General features: G+C 40.7%; 1 protein-coding gene across 2 annotated transcripts in view; it reads right to left on the reverse strand.

Moving 5' to 3' along the window:
- Positions 1-23,575, reverse strand: part of LOC122725970 (calcium-binding mitochondrial carrier protein SCaMC-1-like) — a 66,027-nt gene extending 42,452 nt beyond the window's left edge. Inside the window, exons 1-3 of one of the 2 annotated variants that reach the window (XM_043963364.1) lie at positions 23,474-23,575; positions 4,871-5,001; positions 4,046-4,252 (exon numbers count right to left, since the gene is read on the reverse strand). In XM_043963364.1, the coding sequence (XP_043819299.1) occupies positions 4,046-4,228 (183 nt within the window). In that variant the 5' untranslated portion in view covers positions 4,229-4,252; positions 4,871-5,001; positions 23,474-23,575. The other variant, XM_043963363.1, reaches the window with a different exon arrangement.
- Between the last annotated feature and the right edge of the window lie 3,979 nt (positions 23,576-27,554).

The following is a 27,554-nucleotide window of genomic DNA, read 5'->3' on the forward strand; positions in this document are numbered from 1 at the left end:
TACATACACCCCCAAATAGTTGTCAAAAAAGTAGTAGCAAGCACTTTGGGGAAACTACCACTAAGTATTATGGCGTAATAAGAACTGACATTTGCAAAGCAATTTAAAGTTTCCAAAGCACTTCACATAATGTTTCTGTCCAGACCTGTGATTTCACTGGTGTCAGGAAGTATGGAAACTCTTTTCACCAATGCAGAAGAGAAAGTCATCTACAACTTGTAATCTAAGCAAGTGTCTTGGAGTTCTGAGGAGTTATGATTAAGTAGCAAACACTTGAAGATTTACAAAAAGTTACCTCATTCGAGCTTCACAAAACCTGTGAGCAAAGTACTATAGGTATTATTATACAAGATGAAGAAATTGAAGCTCAAGGAAGTTAAGCAACTAATAAAATGTCAGAGGGAATCAGCCAATAAACATTTGGTTTTTTAAATAAACATTTATTAAGCACCTACTGTGTGCAAGGCACTGTTCTAAGCACTGATAATACAAAGAAAGGCAAAAGATTGTCTCTGCTCTTAAAGAACTCAGTCTAATGGGGTGACAACATTCAAACATCTATTTACAAACGAGATATATACAGGATAAATTGAATATAATCAGCAGAGGCTGATTAGCCTCTGTTGATTAGCAGAGGGAAGGCAATAGACTGAAGAAAGATTGGGAAAGGCTTCTTCTAGAAGATGAAATTTTTCTGTGATTTGAAGGAAGTCAAGAGGTAGAGATGAAGAGGCAGAATAGTCCAGGTATGGGGGACAACCAGTGAAGATGCCTGGAGTTGGGAGATGGAGCATCTTAAGGAACAGCTAGGAGGCCAGAGTCACTGGATTGAAGAGTTCATGGAGAGTATAAATGATAGGAAGACTGGAAAGGCAGGATTTGAACAAGACATCCTGATTCCAAGTCCAGCACTTTATCCACCTTACCAGATTGCCTTTTTTTTAAGGGTAAGTGACTTGCCCAGGGTGACACAGCTAATTTGTGTCTGAGGCCAAATTTGAACTCGGGTTCTCCTGACTCCAGGACTGGTGCTTTATCCACTGAGCAGCCTAGCTGCCCAACCCCATTACCTCTCTAACGGAAATGGAAAGTAGAATGGAAAGAAAAAATAGAGTGGAAATCATAAGACTAACGTCTTTATTGTCTCAACTATTCATCAGCTATGTGAGCTTGGGCAGATCGCGAAATCTTTCAGGGCTTCAGTTTCCTTGAATGTAAAATGAAAGAGATCACGGATTTAGAGCTAGAAATGACCTTTAAGGTCACTGAGTCCAAACCCCTCCTTTTACACATGAGTAATCTAAAGCCCAGAGAAGAGAGACCTGCCTACAGTCATACCACTAGATTAAGTGTATAAGGTGAGATTTGAACCCAGGGCTTACTGCCTCTAAATTCAAAACTTTGATCACTTCAGCACCATACTCTTTAGGGTTAGACTGGATAATCTCTAAAATCCTTTCCAACTCCGAAAATAAAATCAATCAGTCTTGACTCCTCACTTCCCCTTACTGAACATATCTATTCATTGTCAAATCTACCTCCACAATCCCTCTCATCTGTATCCCCTTTCCTCCATTCACACAGCCAACACCCCACTCCAAGTCCTCATCATCTCGCCACGACTCCTACCATGACCTCCTAATTGAACTCTCTTCTTCAAGTCTTTCCCCTCTCCAGTCCGTCATCCACATAGCTACAGAAGGGATTTTCCTTAAACATAAGCCTGATCCCATGACTCCCTGCTCAACAAACCCCAAACTGCTCCCTATTGAATACTAGAGGTAATAAGTACCAATTCCCCTGTTTGTCAGTGGAAGCCCTTTACCCTTTGCCTCCAAACTAACTTTCCTGCCTTATTCATTAATCCCTTTCACACCATTTAAGGTCCAGCAAAATTGGCCGCCTTATTATTGTTCAAACGTGGCACTCCATCTCCTGACCTTGTTAGTCTTTCCTACTGGCTGTACCCCTTGTGGCCTCCACAAACTCCTCCTCACTTTCACCCATTTAAACCCCCTAATTTTCTTCAAAGTTCAAGCCTTTCCAGATCCTCATTAGCTGTCAGTGCCTTTCCTTCCATTCCCCACCGTGTTGATTTTATATCTACACATACATGTGTATACATATGTATGTATATGTTCTTAAATATTAATATGTAATTAAATATTTAACTGGGATTTTTTAAAATTTTTGTATACCTGGCTGTTATCACAGTGCCTGGCCCATACTAGTTGCTTAATACATGATTATTGACTGAAGTCTGATTTCTCTTAGCACTGGAAACTGTTTTGAAAAAGACCCCAAGGTGTTCCCAATTACAATGAAGCATATTCAGGAATCTTCAGTGAACCCATAGCAGTAGCCCTGACCACCCCCCGCCCCCCCCAAAAAAATTGTCAGATAATTTTCAAATTTTGTTTTTGTTCTGACCTGTGGTTTCATCTGTTTGGGGAACTCCCATGGTGTTAATTCTCTCCATTTATGCAGACTGGCATATAATTATATAACTATAACTTCTATAATTTAAGTGACTTGCCAAAGATCACACAAGTCATATGTATCAGAAGCAGGAATCAGGCTTCCTGATTACAAGACCATCTCTCTAACCATTATGGCACTACCAAATGTTTTGGTTTTTTTTTTTTTTTACAATGACAAATATTGTTAGAATATAAAATTTAAAATGTTGTTCTTGTAGTGAGAGCATAATTACTATAGAATGTACGGTACAATGGAAAAACATTTTGATTTGGAGTTTGAGGATCTGAGTTTGAATCCTGACTTCCATTTAATCCCTGTGTAACCTTGGGAAATGAGTTTCCTCAGCCATAAAACCAGGGATTTGGACCATATGACCTCTAATGTCCCCTTCTGTCTCTAAATTTATGAGCCTATGATCCTAGGCTAGAATTTGGAAACATCTTCATCCACCACTATTTCCTGTTAACAGTTTTTAGAGTTGTTGTTGGGGGGGATGTCTTTTTTATTCCTTTGGTAGATTCATGCCATTTATATTGACATGTCAATAAGGATAAAATCATTTAAGGTCTAAGCAATGGAAAGAAAGTTTTCGGACTAATTTTTAAGACCCTAAATAAAAGGCTACCATGGAGGTAAATTAAAATACAGGATTAAAATAAAAGAGACACTAAGTTTAAAATGTAAGGCACTTTATCTCCCTCCCCCCCCCCCCCCCATCAAGATTATAACTTTCCCTCTGACTGGCTATATAGAGAAGACTCCCAGTATAGAGTATAGGCTGTACTAAGGTGTGGCGAATTTCAAAGGACCTTCCCATGCTAAAAGGTAGCTGAACTTCTGGGCTTAATTAACATGACTCAGAGGGTGCACATTCAGAAATAACGTCCCAGAGAGGGCCAACCCCTGTTATCAGTGTATGTAGTAAAGATATTAACTTCCAGCATTTTAGGCAATGGAATTTATTCTATGCTGAACAACAGGAAGTAGGGAAAAGGCTAGGACTGCTTTATAAGAAAACTCCGCCTCTTAGGAGCAGCTACAACTACCACTTATCAGTTAGGAATTCATTTCTACTCTTGAGATTGCTGTAAGATGTATCCAAATGTAACCGAGTAGTCTTGGAGGGATACTGTTTCATAGAAGTTGGAAAGGGCTTTACAAATCCATATTAAGTGTCTACAGAGAAACAAAGGAAATCGATTGGGGGAGGAGAGGAAGAACTCAGGTATTTTCAGAATGTCCACGTGGAGTTCCAAATCTCGGCTCTACAAGTAAAGCATCCCAAATAGTAAAGTTTCGCCAGAACGCCAACCTTTATTTGGAAGCCACAAGTTTCCTTTCACTGCGTGGTTATTTATCCGGTCCAAACATTCTACTCCCAGCTAATAAGCCCTTTCCCCTTTCCCACCACAAAGCCTAGGACAGTCCCTGCTTCTGCAGCGAATCCCCTCCGCCCTCTTCCTCTCAACTAGGGCCTCTGCCCCCGCCCAGTCCCAGGCCAGTTAGGACAAGGCTCCACCTCTCCAGCATCGCCACCCTTGGACCCAAGGCCCGGCAAACCCACCTCTTCCGCGTCTTGGCCTAGAGGGATGCCCAGGGTTTTCAGGCCCTCCTGCAGCTCGCTGATGTCCACCTTTCCATCCTTGTTGCGGTCCAACTTCTTGAAAAGGTTTTCATAGCGTTTGTAGGCTTCGTTTTCCTGGCAGGCCGCCACGGGCAGCACGAAGCCCCGCACCCAGCGAAGCATGACACTCCAAGAACAGGGACAGACCTGGACAATGGGAAAAGCCTCGGAAGCCCGTACCCTCGCCCCGCCTTGTAGGAGTCAGTGCCTCCCTTCTCCTCCCGGCCGGGCCTCGGACAGCGACGGCCGCGGCAGCGGCAGCTCGGGCCGAGAACCGAGGGGAGGGAGGGGGGAGGGATCCGTGCCAGGCTTTGCTGCTGCAGAGCCCAAGTCAGGCGCCGCCGAGAAGTCAGCTCCGAGGCACGAGAGCGGGCAGAGACGGCAACCGAGTGAGCTGCCTGCCAGGGGATCCCCGCCCATCAAGTTCCTGGTCACGGGCTGGGAGGGGCCCCACGGCGGCCACGAGCATTTTGGGCGCCCCTAGGAGGAAAACTCTGCCCCAGAGAGAGCCCGTGGCTAGAATGGATATTTCCTGCAGCTGCCCAGGGCGGGGCAGGCCGGAGGGTGCGGCCCGCGCTGAGCGCTGAGGATCCTAACGGCCGGAGGGGTACAGCGCTCCCCGAACCCCGAGTAGGAGCGAGCCTGAGATTGGCCCATTTAAAATGGCAAAGGAGGCTAGGGCGGCCGGCAAGTAAAAGAAATCGCCAAGGGCTTCTCCTGATCTTCCCGACTTAAGGTTCCTACGGAAAAGGGCTGGCAACTTACCCACGTCTTCCCATCTCGTCTCCTGCCGATCCGATTTGACAAGAATTTGTGAACTCTGTGCAAGTAGGCAGTGGGTTACGGAGAGGAACTAGAAGTTCTCGTAGAATTGGAGCTGGAAGGGGCCTCCGTGACTATTTGGGCGGGGCAGGGAAGGAAAGGGAATGGGAAGAAGTATTTAGACAGCGATTACTATGTGCCAAGCCCTGAGCTAAGTGCTTTTTACACTCATTAAATCCTCACGACAAGCCTGAGAGGTAGGTGTAGGTGCTATTATTATCCCCATTTCAAGTTGAGGAAACAGACGCATGGAGGGACTTGCCCAGGGTCCCACAGCTAGAAATCCGGTCATAATTGAGCTCAAGCCTTCCTAACTCCAATCCAAATCCCCCATATTACTGAAAAGGAAACTGGGAGTGAGGGTCCGAGGCACGGTTTGGATCAAGGTCCCCTGAGTCGAGAGACAGTATTCTTTCCAACTTGCCTCAAGAGACTGTACTTTATAATACTGATTTTTTAAAATGGTAATTTAAGGTTTGTAAAGCTGAGCCTCACAATTAAGTCTGGGAGGCTTTTGAACAATAAATACTGTGCTAAAGATCAAAAAACAGTATGATCTCTTCCCTTAAGGGAGTAAAAAGTGAAGGTAAGAAAGGTACCACAAGGAAGAATGACACAAGGAAGAATGTAATGGTAATGTAGAAGAAATATGACAAATTACTCTTATTTTTCTATTTTATTTTATTTTATTTTTACAAGTTACTCTTAGAGAATTTGTGGAAGGAAACAACACTTTCTGCTATGACTCAGGGAAGCCTTGTTGGAGGACGATGCTTCTGATAGGAAACCCGAGCCTTCTGGGACTTTTAATTGTATCTGATCCAAACAGTGAGGATGAGAATTTTACTTTTAAAAGCAGGCTAAAAAAAGAAAGAAAGAAAGTAGACTAAAAAGAAAATCACAGTGGGAGAGTGAAGTGGTTAGGCATCAAGGCAATGAAGTAAATAGTGTTGGACCTGGAGTCAGAAAGGCACGAGTTCAAATTCTGACTCAGACACACACTTAACCTGGGAAAGTCAAAACCTTTATCTCCCTCAAGTTCCACACCTGTAAAATGGGAATAATAAGCACATCTACCTTACAAGACTGTTGTGAGGACCAGATGAGATAATATTTTAAATACTTTGCAAACCCCAAAGCACTATATTTCATTATAATAATAATTATTGGGGCAGCTAGGTGGCGCAGTGGATAAAGCATAGGCCCTGGATTCAGGAGGACTTGAGTCCAAATATGTCCTCAGACACTTGACACTTACTAGCTGTATTACCCTGGGCAAGTCACTTAACTCTCATTGCCCCCTGCAAAAAATAAAGGGGGGGGGCATGTGTAAATAATTATTATTAAAAGTCTATGAACGTTTTGTCCTTGGAAAAACTGAACCTTTCACCAAGGAACAATGGAAAACGCCCACCAGCCTTTTTACCATTCATCCTATTCCCACATGCAATAGTCAAAGGTCTAGAGCTGGGAAAAGACCTTTTAGGTCATCCAGACTAATGCCCCTGTTTTACTGATGAGGAAACAGAGGCTGACAGAAGTGTACGAAAAACCTGGGATTTTAACCCATCTTTTCAAAGTATTATCGCTCTTTTCACCATCCCATGATGCACCTCAAAACCTGAGAATGCTTTTCATCCTTCCAGATATTATTGCCCTTGGTTCCCATGATGTTCAAACCAAAAGGGAATGTCATGGCATTAAAGAAACATAATTTAGTGGGAACAAAACTAGACTTCTGATTAGAGCTAGTCAGTTCCAGCTCTGATGTTTACTAGCTCTATGTTCTGGGAATATTTTTTTGCAGGGCAATGAGGGTTAAGTGACTTGCCCAGGATCACACAGCTAGTAAGTGTCAAGCGTCTGAGGACAGATTTGAACTCAGGTCCTCCTGAATCCAGGGCTGGTGATTTATCCACTATGCCACCTAGCTGCCCCCAAGAATTTGCTCACTTTTAAAATTTTCCCCATTACTTTGTTTGGTTTTTGGTTTTGTTTTTTGGGGGGGTTTTGGTGAGGCAATTGGGGTTAAGTGACTTGCGCAGGGTCACACAACTAGTAAGTGTTAAGTGTCTGAGGTTGTTCTGGGAAATTTTGATTAACCCCCACAAGTTTGTTTCTTTATGTGTAAAATAATAATTATATAATTAATTTTCTAGGTTAAGATTTTTGCATTATTAAGTGAGTGATTCATTCACTTCAAAACATACATTGAATTCCTGATATGCTTATGTGCATGGCTTATTGTTCAGTTGTTTTCAATCACCTCTGACTCTTCATGACCCCATTTGGGACTCTCTTAGCAAAGATACTGAAGTGCTTTGCCATTTCCTTCTCCTGCTCATTTTACAGATGAAAAAACTGAGGCAAACAGTGTTAAGTGACTTGTCCAAGGTCACACAGCTAGTAAGTGTCTGAGGTCAGATTTGAACTCAGGAAGATGAGTCTTCCTGACTGCAGGCCTGGCACTCTATCCACTGGGACATCTAGCTGCTCCTCAAGGCATGGTACAGCAGTACAAATTCCTACAAAATTCTTGAAGATAAAATCTCTGATAGCAACCCTTCACTTTTTTTTTTTTTTGGCAGGGCAATGAGAGTTAAGTGATTTGCCCAGCATCACACAGTTAGTAAGTGTCAAGTGTCTGAGTCCGGATTTGAACTCAGGTCCTCCTGAATCCAGGGCCAGTGCTCTATCCACTGTGCCACCTAGCTGCCCCCAACCCTTCACTTTTTAACCATAAACCACCAGTCACTCAATCTCCCACAGTGGTAAGAGCAATATCTTAAGGCCCCACCCATGCATGTTAGGCTAGTTTCTTTTCTTAAAAGATCCTGACATTGTCTAAGGGTTTTAAGCGGTTCAATAGATTAAGGCTACAGCCATTTATAAAGCTCTTTGGTCATTTCTGTACAGGAACAGGAAAGACATGAGGGACTCCAGCTCCCCGATGAAATGTCTGGCTAAGTACTAGCCATGTGACCAACCAAGAGCAGCCCAGGAGAGCTGAGGGTCTATCAACACTGACCATCCTTTCCCAGTTGAGAATGCCCTTCCTCCACTACTTTCACTCAATGTATTTGCACTTTTATGACGTCTAGATGAATGAATCCAAATTAATAATTTTATCCATGCAGCCCTCAAAGACAGTGCTGAATTTCTATATTTGTTCCGTAGATTGTATTTAAATAGAAGAGGGAGTTTCAGAATGCTTTTAGATTGACCAAAAACAAAAAATCAAAATTTTATAGGTGTGGTGGTGGTGGTGTTCAGTTGTGTCCAACTCTCCATAACCCCATTTTGGTGTGGTTTTTTTGACGAAGATATTGGAGCGGTTTAGCCATATACTTGTTCAGCTCATTTGACAGATCAAGAAATTGAGGCAAACAGGGTTAAGTTACTTGCCCAAGGCCACGTAGCTAGTAAGTGTCTGAGGCCAAATTTCAACTCATAAAGAGGAGTCTTCCTGATTCCAAATCCGGTGCTTGCTATCTAGTTGTAAAGAACCTTAAACATCATTTAATGTAGTTTCTTCGTTTTACAGATGAAGAAATGGGTATTTAGACCTTTCCGACTCTATTGTCCATGATTGTATGCATTTCACTTCAAAGAAAAAGCACCCTTGGGCTTTTGCACCCTTGGACATTTATTCACAGAAGCTGGGGGGAAGGTAGAAAAAGAATAGGAATGACAATCTGCTTAGAGGGTGTGTAGGATGGGTCGGGAGATAGATGGGAACTCTGCACTTCTGGAAAATGAGATTAGCCTTGGAAAATAGAAAGAGAGGAGCAAACTGGGATTTTAATCTCCTTTCTTCATTTAACACCTCTGCCACCAATCAAATAAAAATAGACCCTGGGAGCAGGTGAGAGTCTGAAGGAGCTGAGTGAATTATCCTTTGCAGCTGCTAGCTAGTGGGGAAGAAACAAAAGGTGGAAAGGAAATGAGGAACCATGGCAGCAAGGAGGGAAGAGCTCCTGGCCATGAGACTGGGAGAACTGTTCAGAGAAGCTCTTAGAGGTGAGGAACCTTTGAAAGTTTGAAATACGAAAGTAGAGACTGCCTGTAATACTTTGTATTCTTTTTGTGGGGCAATGAGGGTTAAGTGACTTGCCCAGGGTCACACAGCTAGTAAGTGTCAAATGTCTGAGGCCGGATTTGAATTCAGGTCCTCCTGAATCCACTGTGCCACCTAGCTGCCCCTCAATTCTTTGTATTCTTTCATGGTGTCTTGAGCATAGAAGGGTTTCAATAGATGTTTTTGAGGTAAATGAATGGGTTGCTCGATTAATTATGCTAAAATCTAAAGCTAAAAAACTAATTATAGTGTGATTGTTCATGGAATTTATAACTGAATCATGTGGCACACCCAGGCCAGTCACGTTTCCTTCCTTTACAGCCTGGAATGTGGACTTCCTCTAAAACCTCCCATCTACCACCCACCATCTTTGTCCTTCCTCCAACCGCACACATCATTTTACTGCTGCTTCTCAGCTTCCTTCTCTGTATTATCTGTTGTCTTCCCCCCATTAGAAAGTAAGATCCTTCAGGGCAGGGATTACTTTTATTTGTATTCTTAGCACAGGGTTTGGCACATAGGAAACACTTAATGTAAATGCTTAATAAGCATTTAAATGGCTGATAGAATGGGAAAAGTGTTTCTTTACCTTGTACAAATGGGTACAATTTCCTCCACTTCTAAACAATCATCATCTAATTCCATCCTAATCCTTGTTGCCTCCTCAGTGTAGCAGGAGAGGGACACAATCATTTCATAACTCATGACCCCAGTGGTAAATGCTAAGATGCAATTTTGTCTCTTCTTTGGGATTGTGTTCAAAAGCCTTTCATGGCAGGCCAGGGGACTGTTGCAACCCCAGGAAAAGACTGGAAAACAGCTGAAGCCTCTCACCTTGGCAAAGGTTTGAGGGTGCAGATGGATGCCTTCTGTCAGGGCCATGCCAAGCTATACACCCCTTCTGTCTTTTCTGACTGCAGCCTCCTGCTTTGCTTTTCCATCTGTTTGATCGGCCCTTTGTTTGAAGCTCTGGCGTCTCCTTTTGAAACTTCCTGCCTTGTAGAGTGTCAAGCTGAAGATGTCACCATCCAAGCATAATGAGAAATAAAATCCTTAGATCACAACCTCTGCATCTCTGTGTAGATTTCTAAATGGGGAAAACTCCCTACCTCCTGAGGAAGCCAATTACATTTGGCAAGCTCTTATCAGGAAGTTTTTCCTTACATCAAGCCTAAATCTGCTTCTTTCGAATTTCTACCCAGTGCTTCCAGTTCTGCTTTCTGGGGTCTAACTCTCACCTTCCAATTGATAACCCTTCAAATACTTAAAGGCAGCAATCTTATCTCTCCTAAGTCTTTCTTCTCCTCTCTATGCTACATAACAATCCTCCCATGGCAGTATTTGTTGCTCTCCTCTGTAAACTTTCCATCTTCTCAATAATCTTGTTGTTCAGTCATCTCCGACTCTTTGTGACTCCATTTGGAGTTTTCTTGGCAAAGATACTGGAGCAGTTTGCTATTTCCTTCTCCAGCCTATTTTACAGATGAGGAAACTGAGACAAACAGGGTTAAGTGACTTGCCCAAGGTCACACAGCTAGTAAAAGACCGAGGCCATATTTTAGCTCAGGAAGATGTTTTCCTCACTCCAGGCCCTGCATTCTATCCACTGAGCCACCTCGATGCCTATATATGTGTGGGAAGGAAGATAAGGAAGGGAAGAAGGGAGGGAGGGAGGAAGAAATAGGCTGGCACTTCAGTAATTTAATATAACACTCTAACCTTTTCAACTGCCATACTGACTCATTAAACTGGCAGTAGACTAAAATCCCCAGATTTTTTTTTCACATGCACTACTAACTATACCTACACCTTCCCCATGTTGATGTGAGAATGTCTTTTTTTTAATTCAAGGAACACTTTACATTTCCATCTGGCAAATTCTGTCTTACTAGTTTTGTCCCAACATGCTGCTCTTTCAATCACTCGATATCCTTAATCCATCATACATTTAGCAGTTTGTTTTCTCTCCCAGCTTTTGGAAATAGAACTAGAAAGAAGAAAGCCACTTAAGGATTTTTTTTCTTGACTAAACAGGGAAGCCCAAGGGAATCTAGTTTTCTGGGCAGCCTTCCTTATATGTCTGTCTGCCCCATTTTGGTGTGCTTGCCATGGGGAGAGAAGCTCTTGTTTACTGGCCTGAGCAGAGATGTTTGCTTTACTAGTCATCGAATACACTAAAGGTTTAGGCAATAGTAACTCTTGTGTCACAGGGTGTGTGACGGTTATGTCCCTGACTGCACCTTCTGAGCACTCCCTAATCTCATTAGGCATGCCTACGTCAGAGGTACAGGAAGACTGACACCCTGTTCTAGCCTCTATGGGCAGAGATTTTAAAACGTCAGATGCAAGAAGGATCAAAGATCTGTCCAATTTTCCAGTGCCCGAACAGCCTCCTAGACTTCACTATACATTGCTAGACATTTATGGAATATGCATGAATTCATTAGACTAGCAGGACATAACTGAATAAGTAAGAATACAGTAATTTCTCCAAGAAAACTGTGATTTCATCAATGCAAGTATTCCCTCCACCAAGAGAAGTCTCAACCCACAATGTCCCCTGTATATTAGCAAACTCATCCAGAACTGCATTGGTTTAAAAAAAAATGGCCACAGGGGCAGCTAGGTGGCACAGTGGATAGAGCACCGGCCCTGGATTCAGTAGGACCTGAGTTCAAATGCGGCCTCAGACACTTAACACTTACTAGCTGTGTGACCCTGGGCAAGTCACTTAAACCCAATTGCCTCACCAAAAATAAAATTAAAAATTAAAAAAAAAATGGCCATCAATGGGGAGACTAAAGCACAGGAAATAGAGTTCGAGATCTGGAGTCAGAGCACCTGGAATCAAACCTTGCCTCTGATTCCTACTAGTTCTGTGACCTGACCACTCTGGATCTCAGTTTCTGCATATGTGAAATGGGGATAATAGTTCCTGAAATGCCCACCCCACAAGGTTGTTGTGAGCATTGAATTTTGCAAATCTTAAAGCATTATATAAACTTGAGTGGTGAAGATGATCATCTTCTGTATCATTAGCTAGCCTGCTCCTAGGATGACATATAGGAACTATGACTCCAGCCATACTCAAAGCCTTTTCAGCTTGATAGGACTTAACGTAATCTGCACTCTACTGGTAGAATTTTAAAAAATCCATGGTCACCTCCAAGCTACATGGAGACATTGGAGCCTTATTTTAGAGTAGTAACACAAGTAACAGCTGGCATCTACTTAGGGGATTTAATATCTGCAATATCAAGTCAAATTGTGAACAAGCATTGTTGATAAGCACCTGCTATGTGTCAGACCCTATGCTAAGCACTGGGGATACAAAAAAATGGCCCCTTGCTCTCAAGGAGCTTACAGTGTAATGGGGAAGACAACATGCAAGCAACTATGTACAAACCTGATATATACAAGATAAATGGATAATCTCCAATAATACATGCTTTGTCCCATTTGATTTACCCAATAATCCTCAAAGGTAAGCGCTATTGTCTCCATTTTGCAGATGATGAAACTGAGATTGAGACATTAAGTGATTTACTTGTAGTCACAAAGAAATGATGAGTGTCAGATGTGGGATTTGAACTCATGTCTTCCTGATACCATGTCCAGTACTTTGGCTCTTACACAGTTCTGGACTCCATGTTTATTAATTGAAGTGATTTCTCACCAAATTATTTTCTACAGAAAGAATTAAAGTAAATCCAAAAGGATAAAACTACTAAAAATACATTAATTAGACAGGATAGTGTAGGAGAAAGAAATATGGACCTGGATTTGGGAGGCCTGGGCTGAAATTTGCTTCTTATAATTCCTAGTGAAGTGACCATGATAAATCACTTTATTCCTCTCTGAGCTTCAATCAGTCTCTCTATTGCAATAATCCAAGTATGAGAGAAGGGGCTGCACCAGGAGAGTAGCAGAATCAGAGACTGAGAGTAGGGCATATGTGAGAGATGCTAAAAAAAAGAAGAATTAACAAGACTTGGCAACAAATTGAAGATGTGGGATTGGAGAATGAGTGAGGAGTCAAGGGTAATACCTAGGCTTTGAGCCTGAGTGAATGGGAGAATGGTACCCTGACAGTAATAGGGAAGTTAAGAAGGGGGGAGCTTTTGGGACAAAGAGAATGAATTTAGTTATGGACGTGTTGAGTTTAAGATGTAGGAATGGAAATAATGGAAAGCCTAGGGTAATTGACCATGTCCTCCTGGAATTTGTTATAAAGGAGAGAAAATCTGGGCATACTATGACATGTACCCTAGATTTTTGGGAAAGCATCTATCTTTCAAAGGGTTAAAAGGAAAAATAGGTAAGAATCCAAGGACTAAAATGTTTCAGGTGAATTCAACCCAAGAGGGATGGGAGATGCTCCTTTCCAGAATGAAATTCTAAAAGACATAAAGAAAAAAATTTTCAATGAGGAAGAAAAATGGCAATTATCTAAAGAAAAATATTTGGATACACCAGAAGTCACTAACCAATAATTTTTGGGGGAGCGGAGCAATGAGGGTTAAGTGACTTGCCCAGGGTCACACAGCTAGTACCTGTTAAGTGTCTGAGGTCACATTTGAACTCAGGTCCTCCTGAATCCAGGGCTAGTGCTTTATCCACTTCGCCACCTAACAGCCCCCCCCCAAACATTTTTAAAAGAAATGAACAGAGAAAGAAATGAAGAGAACATGAAAGCAGCCAGGAAGATGAATGTGACTATAGTATGTTCCTATAAAAGTATCATAAAGAAGGCTAAAACGTCTAAATGAACTGTGACTGGCAAGGGAAGCCAAGGACAAAAGAAAGAGATTTGGAGATTTAATTGACCCTATGAGGAGAAAATGGATCAAAGGAGAAGAGGACCTTTTGTTTGGGATGGCTAACGGACAACAGAGAGAAGAGGGAGCTGATGAATTTTTATTTTACTTCTGTTTTTTCATGACCTTTGAACTTAAAATGGCATTAAAATGACAAGGAGTTGACACTCAGGTTAAATAAGAAACTAATTATAGAGAGCCTAGTAGTCCTTAATGAATTCAAGTCACCTGGCCAAGATAACTTGTATCCTTAAGCCCTGAAAGAATTGGCAGGTATGATTGCTAAGGTACTCTCAATTCATTCAATATTTGAATCAACATGGAAAACAAGAGAGATACTACAAGACTGGAGAGGGGCAAATGTCCAAATTCTCAATTCAAAAATAAAAGAGGACAGGCTGAAAACTATAGGCCAGTGAGCTTGACTTCAATTCCTGGTAAAATTCTAGACTAGGTCATTGAAGAGAGAATTCTCAAACAACTAGAAAGTGGTTACAAAGAGCCAGCATCCCTTCATAAAGAACAGACGAGGGGGCACCTAGGTTGTGCAGTGTATAAAGCACTGGCCTTGGATTCAGGAGGACCTGAGTTCAAATCGAGCCAGGCACTTGACAGTAGCTGCGTGACCCTGGGCAAGTCACTTAACCCGAATTTCCCTGCAAAAAAAAAAAAAAAGACACACACACACACACACACACACAAGAGCAGACCAGGCCACCAGGCTAACTTCATTTCAGTTTTTGTCAGGATTATAAAACTAGTAGGTGAGAATAGTAGTACTCTATAATGTAAAGAGTAGTGGGCTGTCAGAAATCAAAGGAATGCCAATGGCTAAACAAGCTGTGGTATATGATGGTGATGGAATATTATTGTGCTATAAGAAATGACAAGCAGGATGATTTCAGAAAGGCCTGAAAAGACTTATATGAAATGATGTATAGTGAAGCGAGCAGAACCAGGAGAACATTGTGCACAGAGACAGCAATATTGTTTGATGAAGAACTGTGAATGACTTAACTATTCTCAGCAATAGTTATCCAACAATCCCAAAGGACTAATGATGAAACATACTGTCCACCTCCAAAGAAAGAACTGATGTTGATGGAAAACCGACTGAAACATGCTATTTTTCATTTTCTTTCATTTTTTCTTTTATTCAAGTTTTTTTTGCACAAAATTACTAATGTGCCCTGTTTTACATAATTGTACTTGTATAACCCATATCTGATTGCTTACCACCTCAGGAAGGGGGGAGGGAGGGAAGGAAGGAGGGATAAAAATTGGAACTCAAAAGGGAAAAGGACCCACATGTACAAAAATATTGATAGCTGCTCTTTTTGTGGTGGCAAGGAATTGGAAATTGAGGGGATATCCATCAATTGGGGAATGGCTGAACAAGTTGTGGTATATGAATGTAATGGAATTCTATTGTGCTGTAAGAAACGATGAGCAGGTGGAGTTCAGAGAAACCTGGAAGGACTTGCATGAACTGATGATGAGTGAGATGAGCAGAACCAGAAGAACATTATACACAGTATCATCAACATTGTGTTGATCAACTGTGATAGATTAGATTCTTCTTACCAATCCAATGGAACAAGAAAGTTCCAAAGGACTCATGATGGAAAAGGCTCTCCAAATCCAGGGGGAAAAAATGAACTGTGGAATATGGATGCTGATTGGACCATACTATTTCTTTTGTTTTTGATGCTGTTGGTTTTCTGATTTTAGGTTTTTCCTTTGTGCTCTGATCCTTCTCATATAACATGACTAATGCAGAAATATGCTTAATGTTATTATATATATATTAATATAATATATAACCTATATCAGATTGCCTGCTATCTAGGGGAGGGGGGAAGGTAGGGGAGGGAGGGAGAAAAATTAGAAATTGGAAATCGTTTTCAACATTTGTTTATATAATATTTCTACATGTAACGGCAAAATAATAAAATACTTTTATTTAAAAATAGAAAAAAATAAAAAATTGGAACTCAAAACTATAAATTAAAATGTTATTAAAAATAATGGCATCTACCTCTCAGGGTTGTTTCAAGGATTAAGAGGATATCTGAAAAGTGTCTGGCACAGAGTTGGCACCTAATAAATGCTTATTCTCTTCCCTATAAAAAAGTTAGCTTATGATTAACACACTGAACAATAGAATCAAGATTCAAAAAAATCTTGAAAAGGTTAGAGCAGTAGACTGAATCTTATAAAATAAAACTCAGTGGGAATAAATGTAAAGTCTTATTTGGGTATTTTAAAAAATCAACCACACAAAAAGCACAAAGTAAGGGAGGTATGGCTAAACAACAGTTATTCTCAAAAAAATCAAGATGGGGGGGGGGAGGGGTTAGTGGATTGAAATCTCAGTCTCAGTGTGTGGCTTCATGTGGCAGTGAAAAGAACTAATGTGATCTTGGGATGTAAGTGAGTTAGACAATAAGATAGACCTAGCTTCCAGGGCAGCTAGGTGGTACAATAAATAGAGCACCAGCCCAGGAGTCAGGAAGACCTGAGTTCAAATCCCTCCTCGGACACATACTAGCTGTGTGACTCTGAGAAGTCACTTAACCCTGTTTGTCTCAGTTTCCTCATCTGTTAAATGAGCTAGAGAAGAAAAGGGCAAACCACTCCAGTATTGTTGCCAAGAAAGCCCCAAAGTAGGTCATAAGGAGTCAGACACAACTGAAAAACAACTAAACAAGAAGAGCCAATATCCAAACCCAATTCTTTCCAATCTCCTGGCTTTCCAGTATCCTATACTACCTCTACCTCCCATGCCTTTTTGCTATCCCAAATTATAAAGGCTCCAAAACTGGAAGGGTTTTTACTTACACTTAAATTTTCTTTTTACATCATCATAACAATGTCCACATTCCTAGTTGTGTCTATGACTTGTTTAATACCAAAAAAAAAAAAGGTTAAAAAAATGAGTTACACAAATGTGAATATAAATTCTCAGTAAATTGACAAAGAGCTATTTTCAGGGGCCATGATCTAATATGGCTAACAGCTCAGCAGACGGTATCATAGTTTCAGAATGCTGAGTAAAGGCTGCCTTTGGGATTGATGGAGGTACTATTTTCTGTTTAAATCTGGAAGTTAAATGGATCTTTATTTCAATGGATTCATCAACATATTTAGCTATGGATCCCTAAGGTAGCCCGAGGAATTCTGAGCAAAAAAAAAAAAAATATTTGTGATTTAAATTACAAAGGGTGAGAAACATAATGGAAAAAAATTCAATTTCCCAGATGTAACACTATTATTCCTTCCTGCTAATTTGAACCATTCCCTCCCATTTTCTTTTACTATACACCATCTAACTATATTTAGTACAATTAAAATAAATTAACCGAGGAAGCACAATATATTTTGTCACTGTAAAACTGTTCGGTTTTTTGTATGAAACAAGTGCATGCATTAGATCAGTCTCATCAGCATCCTTCCTGCATCAGGGCTGATCTAATGAAACCTAAGGGATGAACTAAGCTAGTCCTACTTGTTGATGAGAAAGGAGTTAATGCCCTTTCTAATCCCTATGGGTCACTTCTTGCTGCAGTACGAAATTTATTCATACTCGTTGTGTCAGTAAACTAAGCTGCAAAGGATGCTAATAGCATTTATAAATTTCTTTCTTTTCAAAATATAGAAACCTATTCATCGTGCAATGTCCAACACAAAGTAGGTTTATTGACAAATGTTTATTGATCGATTGCACTAATTTTTACTCTTTCATCTCCTTTAGAACTGAATTGTACATGTGAGCGTATGCCAAGAAAATCTCCCTTTGTCAAAATGTGTTATTTTCTTTGTAATTGACAACACTAACCCTCAAAAGTTGTGAATGTTTGATAGGAGGCTGGGAGAGAGAAGAGTTGTTTAATGGTTTAAATTAAAATTCTCCCCCTTTGAAAGATATAATCTACTAATTAATGAATATTCAGCCACTATTGTGTATACAACACCTTATAAAACATACATGCACACGTGTATTTGTGTGTCCATGATTCTAGGACATTTTGAGAATTCTAATGATGTCTGTCTCTTATATTTTACAACAAAGTAGAAAAAATGTTTCCTCCATAATTAAAACAAAGCAGAAAGAATACCTGGGGCGTCAGAAGTCAAGCCTCTGCCACACACTCATTTCATGATCTTGGCAGATGGCTTTGGAGCAGGGGTGTGCCAATCAATGCTTATCAATAAGCTTTCCCCCAAAATGTACCGCTGACCCATTTTTTTTTTTTTTGCAGGGCAATGAGGATCAAGTGACTTGCCCAGGGTCACACAGCTAGTCATGTGTCAAGTGTCTGAGGCCGGATTTGAACTCAGGGAGTCCTGAATCCAGGGCCAGTGCTTTATCCACTGCGCCACCTAGCTGCCCCCGCTGACCCATTTTTAAGTTGAATCGGAATTAACATTTTCTCTATCACTTTCATAAGTATCCACCATCAAAGAAACAATAATAGTGTGACCTTGGGTAAATCACTTTAACTCTCTGAACCTTGGTTTCTTCATCTGTCAAATTAGGGCGTTGGACTGGACCTTTGATGCCTCTCCTCACTCTAAATCTAGGATTCTATGATTCTGCCACTTGATTGTGCAAAGTTAAACTTATTCTTGTTCAAGAAATTATAACTAATCAAATAGTGAGAGATCTAAAAATGGCCACACACACATCAATATTCTCTGAACAGGAACTCCACAACAAAACTACATCCTCATCATTATGGACCATCTTCCTGTATTCATTCAACCTAAGATTGGCCTGGCATTTTTGAATGCTATGTTCTGCTACTGACTCAGTTTGAGGACTACTAAAACTCTCAAATATTTTCCACAACAACTGTATTCTACCCATATCTTCACCATCCTATGCTTCTATAGTTGATTTTTTAAAATTCAAGTTTAGGACTTTGTATGTATCCCTATTAAATGCCCTCTTATTGGATTTGGTCTATTGTTCTATTCAGCTGAGGGTTTTGTTTTTTTTGGGGGGGGGCAATGGGGGTTAAGTGACTTGCCCAGGGTCACACAGCTAGTAAGTGTCAAGTGTCTGAGGCCGCATTTGAACTCAGATCCTCCTGAATCCAGAGCCGGTGCTTTATCCACTGCACCACCTAGCTGCCCCACAGCTGAGGGATTTTTAAAAATACTGAATCTATGATCCAGCAAATTAGGTAACCCTCCCAGATTCATGTCATCTAAAAATATTATGAGCATGCAGTCTATACCTTCAACCAAGACTTTAGTTTTTAAAAAGTCTTTAAACAGAATAAGGGTAAGAAAAGATCTACTGGGTACTCTATTAGAAACCTCCTTCCAGGTTGACCAATGGATCCATGAATAATTACTAATCAATTCTGAATCTGCATTACTAGTATCATGTAACTCAATTCTTCCTATCATGTGCACAAAGATGACATGTGATACATATTCAAATGCTTTGTTGAAATCTACCTATACTATGTATGTGCCATTTTCCCTATTCTATCAGTATAACAACCCGATCAAGAATGGAAATTAAATTAATCCAGCATGACCTGTTATTGATGAACTCAGACTGACTCAGTAATCACTGCTTCCTTTTCCAAAGGTTTGCAGACCATACCTTTAGTTATATATGTTCTAGATTTTCCAGGAAATGGAGTTAATTAAATTCCCCAGACTATGCTTTTAAGACTACACTTCCCTTTTTTGAAAATCAGGACAGTACCTGTCTACCTCCAGTCCTGTGGCACCTCTCCCAGTCTCCCTGATTTTTTCAAAGATTACTGAGAGGAGGCAAAGCCACAATGGCAAAGTGATAGGAAGCAATGCAGTGAGCTCTTCTCCGTAAATTTCTAGAAAATGCACCAGACCAAATTCTGATGGGGAAATCCAGAAAAGTTTTCAGTGAGTCCTTGGTTCAACCCACCTCTGCATAGAAAGGTTTGCAGATGCTGGAGGTGGGGTCAGACTAGTAGTACACTTCCAGTGGAGCACTGTAGTACCCAGGGAGAGGTGATGTACTAGGGCAAGAGGAAACCTCAGTCCAATATAGAGGTACCCCCAGACCCACACCAGGACACTAAAGTGGGGTGGCAACTTTATTACCCACTACCCAGTCCCAGATTGTAGATCCAGGTAGGGAAGAGGACCTACACTGGGCAGTGGCATTCCAATAGGGAGTGCCTGGGTGGTGTATGGAAAAAGAAGGAAGCCAAAGGCAGCAGTAGCAGCCCTGGTTTGTTCAGACCTTAGGCAGAAAGTTGGGTCTTACTTTCAAAATCTAGCCCCACCTGTCGAGGAATAACCAATGTGGAAATTCTAGACCAAAGGAAAGCCTACAATTTTGCTGCTTTGAACCAACAGAGCTTTCTAATTGGCTGATAGAGGTGGAGTCCAGCTGAAGTCTACTCTTGCACAGATCCAACCCCAGGTCAGGAACTTAGTTCAGCCCAAGATCAGAGTACTTTAGGAACACTGAAAGCTTGCAGGACCCCAGTATTCCCTCAGTTCCTGGAATACTTAATACTCAAAAAAAGCAGCAACAGGACCAGCTCAAATTTTCTCTCAAAAAGTAGTGCAGAGCTCAGCCTTAACATCACATCTGAAGTCAGGAAGTAGGCTGAAAGAATGGGCAAATAAAAAGAACCCCACAATCACAAGCTATTATGGTGGCAAAGATGTTCAAGACACAAATATAAAAGAAGAGAATGACTCCAAAACATCTATAAGCAATACCTCAGAGGCAAACACAGGTAGGGCACCAACAACTAGAATTCTTTGAAAAGATGAAACAAGAGGTTTTCTTAAAAGTTTAAAATAATTTTACAAGTAGAATGAGGGTGCTTGAGGGGAAAATGGAAAATATATGAGATGGATGAAAGCAAAAACAACTGACCTGGAAAACAGATTGAGAAGAAAAAATACAAGAATCACTGGACTGACGACTCCATCACCAAAAAAACAGCACAGAGATCATATTTCAAGAAATCTTAAAAGAAAACTTCCCAGAACTCTTAGGACCAAAGGGCAAAGTAGAAATAGAAAGAATCCACCAGTTACCTCCTGAAAGAAACACCAAAATGAAAACTCCTAGGAACGTCATAGCCAAAATCTAGTTTCCAGGTCTGCAAGCAGCCAGAAACAAAAGAAACTCAAGTACCAAAACACCAGAGTACACACTTTAACTGCCAGCATTGTAAAGGAATATAGAACTTTGGATAAGATATTATTGAAGGCAAAAGATATGGAGTTAAAGCCAAAAATAACTTGCCCAACAAAACTGAATATAATGCTATAGGGGCAGGGGGTGAAGAAAAAGGAATGGAACTGTAATGAAATAGTGGGCTTTCAAGCCTTCTCTAAGAAAAGACCAGAGAAACTGTGCAGAAACTCCAAAGTTCAAACACAGGAGTAAAGAAAAACATAATAAGGTAAACATGAATAAACACTGATAAAGGACTAAACAAGGATAAACTTCTTACATTCAAATATGGGGGAGATGATACATGTGTCCCCTCTGATACTCATCATCATCAGGATCCATGGAAGGAGTCCAATTAGAAAAGACCTGGGAGTGATCCTGTTATAACTTTTTGGTTTTGGTTTTTTGTTTTTGTGGGACAATGAGTGTTAAGTGACTTGCCCAAGGTCACTAAGCTAGTTAGTTTCAAGTGTCTGAGGTCAGACTTGAACTCAGGTCCTCCTGAATCCAGGACTGGTGCTTTATCCACTGCGCCACCTAGCTGCCCCAACAAAGCTTCTTAACTATAGGTTGCCACCCTATGTGGGGTCGAGTAACTGAAAGTGGGAGTCATGAAAAATTTCACAACAGAAAAAGGTTAAGAAGCTTTGTTATATACCTATGTATTCGGGGTTGAGTAAAAAGGGTGAAAAAGGGTCATGAGTGGAAAAAGTTAAAGAAGCTCTGCTCTACAATGTAGTTAATCTGAGCAATGTACCAGGCAAAGAGCCAGCCCCCCAAACAATGGAACAACTCATAGTGAATTTCATGGCAACTTTCTCAAGAAAGGGCATTGAGAGGGAGGCAGCTAGATGGCACAGTGGATAGATAAAGCACCAGCCCTGGAGTCAGGAGGACCTGAATTCAAATGTGACCTCAGACACTTGATACTTACTAGCTGTGTGACCTTGGGCAAGTCACTTAACCCTTATTGCCCAACACCCCCCCCAAAAAGGGCATTGAGAACCTGTAGTTCTAGAAGTGAGTTGGTAATGCGCACTCCCTACATGTGTGCTTCATAACCGTGGCACTTTAGGTTCGTGCCCACTTTTGCAGCCTTCTGGACTCAGGTGGGTTTGTGGGATGGGTGCACACCTGACATTTCATGAAAATATTTTGTAACTACTGTCCTTGCTATGCCAATTAAATAAATGCCTTTACCAAAAAACTGAATGTAAATAAATGCCTTTACTAAAAAACTAAATGCTAAAGCGAAACAAACTGCTTGGGGGCTCATGAGCCAGCATTTATGTGGATAGCCGCCCACATTTATATGCCTAGAACTATAGGATTAGTAACCATCTCCTGATAGGGACCAAATCGGTCAGTGACAATCTGAGCTGGGAAGGTGAGTCCCAGGGTATGTGTGTGTATGTGTATGTATATGTAGCACATGAGTAGAGTGCCATTAATGTAACTGAGTCTTGAAATTATTCATCTCTTTTTACAGATTAGGAAAGCGAGACTCAGAGAGCCTACATGACTTGACCATAGTCACACAACTACTGTGTTAGCAGTAGGATTCGAACTTAAGTTGGACTTTGAGTCCAACACTCTATTACTTCCTACTAAGAGAACTGCTCCTTCCACCTGTATTTGAAGTGTTAAGTTAATGAATGTTCTTCATTCTGACGGGTTCCACTATAAACTAAATATTTTTTAAATTATTTTATAAATTAGAGATACCCAGAAACTTGGGGAGTTAAACAATATTGCATTTTCTGTGGGAATTCCCATACCGCCCTCTGGTATCCATGTATACGTACACACACATGTGTGTATGTAAACACATATATGTATTGATACATATCTTTCATTTTATAAATCACATTCAATTTTTTTTAAATTTTTTAGTGAGGCAATTGGGGTTAAGTGACTTGCCCAGGGTCGCACAGCTAGTAAGTGTGTGTTAAGTGTCTGAGGCCGGATTTGAACTCAGGTACTCCTGACTCCAGGGCTGGTACTCTATCCACTGCGCCACCTAGCTGCCCCCCACATTCAATTTTAACATAATAGAAGGCATCTAAATTTAGATCTTCAAAGGGAATGAACTGAAACCTTAAAACTGATGATGCTAAGCCTTGAGTATTTTTCCTTCAGGGAAGATAAAGATCCCCCATGTTATTTTAAGAGTTTTGCTCTCAATTAAATATCCTGAATACACTAAAAAAATCTATGTCTCTGACACTCTGTTAGCCAAGGGGTTCCTATTGAGATTACAAATAGCATTGATCCACCTCATTGATCTTAGAATACAACTATATCTTAGCAATAAAGGCAATAGTGCAATAACTTAGCTCTATTGCTGAACACATGTACATTGCTGAACACTCATGCATTTCTCATGGATATGATGGAATACAGTTTGCAGCCTGGTGATAAACTAAGAGATGATTGGCCTGGTCACCTACCTTAAATGGATGTTCTGGGAAGAGCCATCCAAATGAGAGAGTGGCCATAGGGACGGACCTAAGGTACTTCTGAGGTGTTAATTCCAAGGCTGAAATGATCTTCTGGGATGAAGAGTTTTCTGTGACATAATAGAGGAGTCCTAATTACAGACTATTGATAAATGAAGTCCATCTATGAGAAATGGTTAGACCTAAGCTGATTGCAATTATTTTTTTAAAGATATTTGCTGACCCACTCAGGTATCCTGGTATATATTTTCTCCAAATAGCAAGCCCAGTAGTTCCATTTGGCTTATAGAACTTTAACTCCCAGAATGCAGTGTCTCCACATCAGAGAAATACCACCCGTTAGTTACATGTAAAACTAGATGATTTCTAAAGACCCCTTCAACTCTAAATCTGTGATCCGGCAGTCTCATGAGTAGAATATGGAGTTTCATTATCACCTCTGCTAAACCATAAACTGGATGTTGCTAGAAGAATTTCCTTTACTAAATATTGTGCCTCAGTTCTTCCCTTTGGAAAGTGTAGCTAGTGATAACTGTCTACTTAAAAACTCTTCATCCTCATAATACTAGTACCAAGGGAGACAAAGGTGCTACCTAAAAAGACATTGACCTGTCAACTCCAACTTTATCGAGAAGAAGGAAATATACACTATGGGAGAGTGTAGCCAAAGCCAAACATCTGTAACAATAGTTGAGGAAAATAATTTGGCTAAACATTTTTATTTTTAGATAGTATTTTATTGTTTCCAGTTACAAGTAAAGACAATTTTTAAAGTCATTTTAATAAAATTACGAGTAAACAATTTTAAAATAAATTTTAAAATAAAATTGAGTCAAAATTTTCTCCCTCCCTCCCTTCCTCCATAAAATGATAAGCAATTTGATATATGTTAAATATTCACCATCGGGGCAGCTAGGTGGCGCAGTGGATAGAGCACCGGCCCTGGAGTCAGAAGAACCTGAGTTCAAATCCGACCTCAGACACTTAACTCTTACTGGCTGTGTGACCCTGGGCAAGTCACTTAACCCCAATTGCCTCACCAAAAAACAAAACAAAACAAAATATTCACCATCTTGTAAAATTTATTTCCATATTAGTCATGTTGTGAAAGAAGAAATTGTTTGCAAAAACAATTACAACTTGCTAAAATGAATGCTAGGGGCAGCTAGATGGCACAGTGTTTAAAGCACCTGCCCTGGATTCAGGAGGACCTGAGTTCAAATCTGACCTCAGACACTTGACACTTACTAGCTGTGTGACCCTGGGCAAGTCACTTAACCCCCGTTGCCCTGCAAAAAATAAAATAAAATAAAATAAAATAAATGCTGGTATATCACAGCAGTGCTTTGTTTGCCAGGAAGGAAAAAAGGCATTGATTATTATTGAATGGAACCTCCATTTTTGTTCATACATGAATGGACATTATCTACAATTGTAATTAACTCTTTCCTTCATTCCAAATATCCTTTGACTATTTGTCAAATATTTGATGCAAAGGCCATACCTGATAATGAATGAATGAATGAATAAATAGATGAATAAATAAAGCTGAAATGGTTAAAAATAGTGTTGTGTGCTGGGGAGGGAAAGTTAATCCATAATTATGACACTGTCTAGACCTTGTTATTTCATTCTCTCATTCTGAAACAACTGGTCTCTAATATTCTAATAAAATTTGCAAAGGAAACATTTCTGTTTCATTCTTGTCTTTGTATCCCCAGTGCCTATTGGGGTACCTGGAATGTCATAGGTATTTAATCAATTCTGAACAAACAAATTGTTTTCTTTATAAAAATGCAGTGCTAAATATTGAACATTTAGAGAATAAAATTATGCCTCTGGCCAAAATTGGTTAAAATCTCACTGAATCTCAGCCCTAGTTCCTTTCCACAAAATCTTTTTTATTTCCTTTGGACCCAGTAAGTTGGCTTTTTTTTTTTTTAAGTTGGAGGGGGAAAGGGGAGGAACCCAGCACTCAGTAGTCATTTGGGAAGTTTGGGTAAGCAAGTACTAAAATTGCCAAAGCCAGATTTCATAGAGTCATATAGACTGTTAGAGCCAAACAGACCTGTATCATCAAACAATCCAGCCTCTCCATTCTCTCTCTCTCTCTCTCTCTCTCTCTCTCTCTCTCTCTCTCTCTCTCTCTCTCTCTCTCTCTCTCTCTCTCTCTCTCTCTTTTTTTAGTGAGGCAATGAGGGTTAAGTGACTTGCCCAGGGTTACACAGCTAGTAAGTGTCAAGTGTCTGAGGCCGGATTTGAACTCAGATACTCCTGAATCCAGGGCCAGTGCTCTATCCACAGCGCCACCTAGCTGCCCCCAGCTTCTCCATTTTGCAGACAATGAAGCTGTGGCCCAGAACGTAGAAATGACCTTGGTTGAGGTTTGTGGTATTAGTTGGTTTGTACTTTATCTGTCTTTCTTCTGAGGTCTACCTTGCCTACAAGAATTGTTCATTACTTCTTGAACCATGAACTGATCAACAAAAACAAAGAAGAAAGGGGGAATAAAAGGAGGCAACTAAGAAACAACAGAAGAACAAAAAGATACAAGAATCAGGGAAAATAAGAGTCAGGGGGACAAGAATCCAATTCCCCCAAAAACCCAAGTTTTTGCCATTGGAATGAAGTTGTCTCACAACTGGCGACTCTGAATCACCGAATCTCAGAGTTGGGGCCCATCTAGTCTAACCCTTATTAACCTTCTCCTCCCTCCACCCCTTCAAAAAAAAAAAAACTCACCACAACATATCCAATGCCATTCAACTTTTGCTTAAAGATCTCCAAGGAAGGGGAACCCCACTACCTCCTGAAGCAGCCATTACACTTTGGGGCAGCTCTAACATGAGACAACTTTTCTTGACATCACACCTAAATCTGGTTCTTTTCACCTTCTATCCACTGCTTCAAGCTCAGCTTTCTGGGCCAAACTGGAAATAACTATGGAAGTTGCAAGGAGACAAGTTTAGGTTTGGATGGTTCTTGTGGACATTCAAAATGTTCTGTCTAATCCCCATCTCTACCAGTTTCTGAATTCAAGTCAAGCCAACAATAAGGGCTTACTATGTGCCAGGTAGTATGCTAAACCCCGGGAATAAAGATTCAAGCAAAGAGAAAGACAATCCCTGAATCTCTTTCTTTTTTTCTTTTTTTTTGTGGGGCAATGAGGGTTAATGAGTGACTTGCCCAGGGTCACACAGCTAGTAAGTTTTAAGTGTCTGAGGCCAAATTTGAACTCAGGTCCTCTTGAATCCAGGGCTGGTCCTTTATCCACTATACCACCTAGCTGCCCCTAGAGATTCTTTTTTTTTTTTTTTAGTGAGGCAATTGGGGTTAAGTGACTTGCCCAGGGTCACACAGCTAGTAAGTGTCAAGTGTCTGAGGCTGGATTTGAACTCAGGTCCTCCTGAATCCTGTGTCACCTAGCTGTCCCCTGAGGAGTTTATATTCCAATGGGGATGGGGGAGACAATACTATATAAAAGGAATTGAAAAGGGGGGAGGCTGAAGGTATCCACATAGGGTCATAGTGACATCCAAAGAGTATGGATGGGGTTGAGGGAGGAGGCAAACACTAAGCATCACTCCCCTGCACACGTCCTCAAAATGAAGGTTGTAGCAGTACTCACCAATTAGAGTTTTGGGCCATAGAAACTAAGGGATCTTCCAAGGTGAGAAGGCACCTTGGAAGGGGAGTGAAGGGATGAGTGTGGCTGGCCTGGGACCTTCCTCAAAAAGAAGTTCCAGGACAAACTCACCAGATGGAGAAAGGGGCCACAGGGATGAAGGGATCTTCCAGAATTTCAGAGTAGAGTTCTCTGATTTAAATTTAATTTAAACCAAAACCACATCTATTCTCCCTCAAACCAATAAAGAGGGTGTCTCAGTTTAGTAAAGGATTAGTTGATTGATTGCCCTGGTAAAGAATTTTATCCTTTTTCACTATAGCTATTGTAAGGATCTCCCTAAACAAGCCTGGTTTTTTTGGTTTTGTTTTGGTGAGGCAATTGGGATTAGGTGACTTTCCCAGTCACACAGCTAGTAAGTGTCAATTGTCTGAATCCAGATTTGAA

Source organism: Dromiciops gliroides, chromosome 4 (assembly GCF_019393635.1).
Source record: "Dromiciops gliroides isolate mDroGli1 chromosome 4, mDroGli1.pri, whole genome shotgun sequence".
NCBI lineage: Eukaryota > Metazoa > Chordata > Mammalia > Microbiotheria > Microbiotheriidae > Dromiciops > Dromiciops gliroides.